The 6,188-nt window shown below is 43.3% G+C and overlaps 1 protein-coding gene across 1 annotated transcript; it reads left to right on the top strand.

Annotated features, from left to right (window-relative positions):
- The first annotated feature begins 463 nt into the window (after window positions 1–463).
- Window positions 464–4,306, top strand: LOC133134524 (zinc-binding protein A33-like). The gene is made up of 6 exons (XM_061250726.1): window positions 464–871; window positions 1,453–1,548; window positions 1,688–1,918; window positions 2,110–2,132; window positions 2,218–2,336; window positions 3,753–4,306. Exons 1-6 carry the CDS (start codon window positions 464–466, stop codon window positions 4,304–4,306), a joined length of 1,431 nt encoding a protein of 476 aa, XP_061106710.1.
- Window positions 4,307–6,188: the final 1,882 nt, after the last annotated feature.

Raw genomic sequence — 6,188 nt, 5'->3', positions numbered from 1 at the left:
TGTACCAATACCTCACCTAGAAATTGGGTGGTCTTATCCCAAAGGTGCTATGTTTTAAGTAGTTTAGCACATCAAGGCGTAAATTCGAGGAAATAAAAGATGAAATTATGAGCTCTTGTCTCGTGTTCATCTTTTTATCTCAACCCCAAATGTATTCATTGTATTGCAATAACAAAGGAATTGGCCTTGCTGTTCCAAATTATCTCATTTAATTTATTTTCATACATGGTACATAAATGGATCCAGTGGTACATGACTGCATCCTGTGAATCCAATCCAGTTCAGGCACGTGACCATCTCCGTAAGAGAGAGAGGACAAACCCAGTCAAGAATGACTGAGAACTACAAGCCTGATCTGCAGTTCCTGTTCCTGCTTATTCCTGTTTTGACGCACATTGGGTGTGTTCTGTCCAAGGTTCAGCAGCGGTGAAAGTATCAGACCGAGGGACGGAGAGACTGTAACATGGAGGCTAAAGCTTTGCTTCCTGAGGACGATCTCTGTTGCTCTGTATGTTGTGACATTTTTAAAGAGCCTGTTGTTCTGAAATGCAGCCACAGCTTCTGTAGAGTGTGTCTGCAGCAGTGCTGGGAAGAGAAGAGCTCTCGAGAGTGTCCAATCTGCAGGAGAAAGGGCTCTATGGATGAACCTCCTCTAAACCTGGCCTTAAGAAACATTGTGGAGTCTTACTTAAAGCAGAAGATTGAGAGAGAAACTGCAGACAAGACTGAAGCTCGCTGTAGTCTTCATGGAGAGAAACTTGTTTTATTCTGTGAACATGACAAAGAGCCTCTCTGTCTCATCTGTCAGACTTCAAAAAAACACAGGAACCACCCGGTCTGTCCAGTGGAAGAGGCCGCTCTGGAGCTGAAGGTATTCTTTTTTCAATTATAATTTGAAATTCAAGTCAGTATTGCATCTGAAAGTCTTGTTTTAAAGCCTCAAAACATCCAGTATTTTAGATTTCAGTACAATGTACTAGGAGTAAAATGTGGGCATGGTTAAGTCCGGATTCACAGTTGTGATTGTGGGCCTTTTATAGTGAATACAGCTCCATAAGTGTAACATTGAAATACAGTGTGATTTCATAAATATATAGCAATGATGCATTAGATTAGATACTGACAGCACAAATACAACACAATACTTTTACTCTAACAAAATAAAGGTCTGGATCTGATAAAACTACTGTCATATAAACTGTTATCTGCTTGAGGAGAGAACTGTGCAACAACCAGGAAGTGCAGAAATCTACACCGAGTGAATAACCAGTGGAGACAGAGTTGTATATACTCTCTCAAAAATGGATGTGTTAATATCGAACACAATAAATCAAGCCGGTTCTATGAATGCTTCAACATTCCTTACAGTTGGCTGTAAATTATTTGTATGTACAGCACAGTATTATTATCCTATTTTGCTGAATAAGTCCTAACTGGTTCATATAACTCCAGGAGGAACTCAAGCCTGCACTTAATCTTGTCAAAGAAAAACTGAAGAAGTTTACTGAGGTTGAACAAGGATGTAAGAAGACAGCAGAACACATCAGGGTGAGTAACACAACTAGTAAATATGTAGTATTTTTGATGAATGTTGTGTGTGACATGGATAACAAACACACCAACTGCCATACATAAATAACAAAGCGTAGTTACACTATTCAGGTTTAAAATGGTGTTTGAATCGCAGAGTCAAGCCCAGCACACAGAGAGGCAGATAAAGGCAGAGTTTGAGAAGCTCCACCAGTTCCTGCATGAGGAAGAGGAGGCCAGACTAGCTGCACTGAAGGAGGAAGAGGAGAAGAAGAGTCGGATAATGGAGGAGAAGCTAGAACACATCAGTGGAGACATCTCCACCCTCACAGACAAAATCACAGCTCTAGAGACGGCCATGGAGACCGAAGACACCTCCTTTTTAAAGGTAGGAGCTTCATTTACTGACTGAGTTTATACCGATTCACCTCAGTAAAGTAACGTCACGTGTGCTGTTATCATCCTCTTCACTTTCATTAACATGGCTCCTGCTGTTTCTCACCTATTGTTTCTCATAATGGAATGGACTGAATACATTTATACACTCACAATGATGCTCTTATTGTGTGTTTTTTTCAGAGCTACAACAACCTCAAGGAAAGGTATGTGGACTCTCAGCTCATTTCATCTTGTGTGTTTAAGTCTCTTCAGTTCCCGATGCTGACTGACTCCTGCCTGTCGTTACAGAGCCCAGTGCACACTGCAGGACCCAGAGCTGCTCTCAGGGGCGCTGATAGACGTGGCCAAACACCTGGGCAACCTGACGTTCAGAGTCTGGGAGACGATGCTGGGGATGGTGCAGTACAGTGAGTATCTGGGCCAGATGCTGAAATCAGGTTTTTTTTACAAACATTTAATGAACACATGAAAGAGGAGGAACAGGCTGCATGTTGACATGGTGCTGAAGATAAACAGCACAGAGTCATCCAGTCTCAGAGCAGGAAGATCCTGAGGGCTGCACTGCACTGCTCGCAGTTTAATATCAGAACTCATGCAGACACAGAATTAACACACAATGTAAAACCTCATCAATAATATGCTTTATTAGCTGCGAGAATTGATTCTATTGAATTTGCAATGATGTGTTCATTGATTCATGACTTTTCATAATGCAAATAGGTTTTATATTTAAAATATGAATCACTATAACTACAGTATATTGTTATCCATAACTAGTATATGTCATTTCCTGTGTATGGGACCTAATCTGAATAGAGTATTTGAAATGGTCCTGCCACACGCCATGGGCGGACACAAGAGATGGACACAGGGAGGTTGTTATGATCGGAACCATTCGCAGACTCCAAGATGTAATAAATAACACGCTTCAATCAAAGTGCCACAGAAATAGTTCAGTGCACGGCAATAAGGGCAATACAGGCAAGGCAGTTTGAGTCCAAAGGGTCAGAGTCCAAACAACCAGAGCAGTGTGGAGAAGGCAGGGTGGGGTGGGGGGGTGTGGACAGGTAACCAGAGCAGTGTGGAGAAGGCAGGGTGGGGTGGGGGGGTGTGGACAGGTAACCAGAGCAGTGTGGAGAGGGCAGGGTGGGGTGTGGGGTGTGGGGTGTGGACAGGTAATCGGGAGAAAGGGAAAACATGGAATGGAACATTGACATAAAAAACATAGAAAAGGATAAACAGGGAAATTAACTACAACAGAGGCACGGAACGTGACAGGAAAACATGAAACTAAACATTTATCAACACAAATACAAGCTATGATACAAGCTATGATACAATAACACGAGACGTGAGGCAGCACTGGCATTTTAATAAATAAAAAATAAAAAAATTGGATTCAAAAAATTCATTAAAAAAAATATAATAATAATAAGTTTCATTTGTATTGCATACATAAAATGTAAAGGGCTTTGCATTCAGCCAGTTACAAATAATTATAAAAACAACACATTGTAGATAAAATATAATAATAATAAATACTGTGATTGTGGAAATACATTCACACAACAAACAAATAACAAGACAAGACAAACACTAACACGACTGCCTTAAAGGAGCGACGGTCTTAAAAGAAAGCTCCCTCAGTCTCTTTTGGTGGTGTAGTTGGCCAGGGCCCCGGCCGGGATATTTCATGCTGCCAGTTGCACCTCCCCTGACAGCAGCGGTAGGAGGCGCAACGCCCACTCCTCCACCAGGTGTGTGTGTTCTCTCCTGTACCTCTTCTTCCCACCGTTTAAATATCTCTCTTCTTCATATTTCAGCTCCTGTGATGATGGACCCCAACATTGCACATGCCAATCTCTCTCTCTCTGATGATCTGACCACTGTGAGAGACACAGGTACAGCGCAGAAATGTCCTGACAACCCAGAGAGATTTAACCACTGTGTAAATGTGCTAGGATCTGAGGGGTTTACCTCAGGGAAACACAGCTGGGAGGTGAAGGTTGGGAATAAACGTCAGTGGGATGTAGGAGTGGTGAAAGAGTCCATCAACAGGAAGGGAGATATAGCAGCCAGCCCAGGGAAAGGATTCTGGGTCATAATGCTGAGGAATGGTGATGAGTACAGTGCAGCAGGAGTAGATGACCTCACACTGGAGAGGAAACCCCAGAGCATCAGGGTGCAGCTGGACTATGACAGGGGGGAGGTGTCCTTCTTCAACTCCAGTGACATGTCACTCATTTACACTTTTAAACACACATTTACTGAGAGGGTGTTCCCATTCTTCTCTCCCTGTTTGAGAGATGATGGGAACGATGAGCCCCTGAAAATCTGCCCAGTGAAAGTCTCAGTAACAGTGACGTCATCCCAGTGAAGGTGTTTGTGTAAAAATGAAACTAGAAATACTGTCTGAGATTTAGGATGTGTCTGATCTGCCTCAGCATGCCTGGCTGTTGACTTGAGCTTTGGGACACATGCTGGAGATGATCGGGGGGGTTGACGGTGTACCAGTTGATGGTGTACTCGCATCAAATTCAAAACATTGGTGCTAGCCTTCCAAGCAGTTAAGTGGTCTTCCCCAGCTTATCTACAAAAAATCATCAGACCCTACACCCCTGCCAGACCTCTTCGTTCAGCCTCCACAGGCCGCTTGGCACCTCCCCCTCTCTGAACCTCCACCTCACGCTCACGACTGCTGTCTGTTCTGGCTCCACGGTGGTGGAACGAACTCCCCGTTGAGGTCAGAACTATAGAATCTCTCCCCACCTTCAAGCGCAAGCTGAAGACACACCTCTTCAAGCAGCACCTCTCCCCATCCCTCCCTACCTCCCTGTGAACCTTAATTGTCGTCTCTGTGACTTGCTTTGTGTATCGGTATTTTTAGTTTTCTAGGTAAGCAGTGTTTGGATAGTTAACTTTGGTCACTTTTGCTCTGTTTGTTTGTTTCTTTGTTCAAAAAAAACAAAAACAAATTGGCCCTCGTCCTTATCTTTGTTGTACAGGTAGCAGTTGAAATTGTACTTCCCTCTAGGGTCTTTCAGCGAACTTATCCCTGGTTATGGATATGCACTTTGTTGTACGTCGCTCTGGATAAGAGCGTCTGCCAAATGCCAATAATGTAATGTAATGTAACCAGTACCCAATGGAAGATAAACAGACAGAGGAACACTCTCAGTATCTAGACAGGTACACACATCGAGTACACCACTTTGTGCCAGGCCAAGCAGCCACTGAATGCTACAGTATGAAACGCTCCAAAGGGAATACATCAGAGGACTTTTATTCTGAAGCATAACCATCACCCTGGAATATATTGATAGATTACATTTCTTACATTCTTGGATATTACATCATCCACACAATAAAATGACAACAGTATAACAGCAGCTACAGGTAATGTCTTTCTGTGTAAGTGAGAAATAAACTATTACTGCAGCGTTAAATGACGCATTGCTTGTAGAGATTAACCCTGATTCTTATTTGTTGTAGTTCTTATTTGGGGAGGCATGGCTCAGGCAGTAAGAGCAGTCGGAGGGTTGCCAGATTGATCCCTAACCCCCAAATTCTCCTGATTGGCTGGTCGGTTGTCAATTGTACATCGCTTAGAATAAAGGCGCTATATAAACGCCAACCATTTAAATGCTTTCCCTGGGTTTTCAAATGTATTTATTTTTTTACAGACAACATTCCAGGCTCTAATTAGTTGCAAGTATTGAATTGCATCTGAATCGTAAAGAACTGCTCCTTTGTAGAGTCAGGCTGGCTGCCCTTTACACATTAGGCTACTGAACACCTTCAAAACACTGACAACTATGCACACCATCCAGCCTGGCACTTCTCCGAGCGTACCAGTGATAGCAGCAACACGATAACACGGCTGCAGAGATTGTTTGTGCGCACTCGGCAGCCGCTACTTTATATAGGGACATGCAAGGTCGCTGGTTCGATTCCCGGTGTAGCCGCAATTAGATCCACACAGCAGTTGGGCCCTTGAGCAAAGCCCTTAAACCTGCATTGCTCCAGGGGAGGATTGTCTCCTGCTTAATCTAATCAACTGTACGTCGCTCAGGATAAGAGCTTCTGCCAAATGCCAATAATGTAATGTAATGTAATGTAAAACCCCACAGCTAACCCAATGACGGAATTTAGCGGGGGCCGAAGGGGGTTTTGCGTGCTTGTCCTTCTGGCGTTGCTGGGAGAACATTAGTTGGGTTAATTATTAACCTCCGTACAAGAACAGAGCACAATTATGTTTA

Source organism: Conger conger, chromosome 8, assembly GCF_963514075.1.
Source record: "Conger conger chromosome 8, fConCon1.1, whole genome shotgun sequence".
Lineage (NCBI taxonomy): Eukaryota > Metazoa > Chordata > Actinopteri > Anguilliformes > Congridae > Conger > Conger conger.
This window is presented reverse-complemented; position numbering and strand designations above follow the sequence as displayed.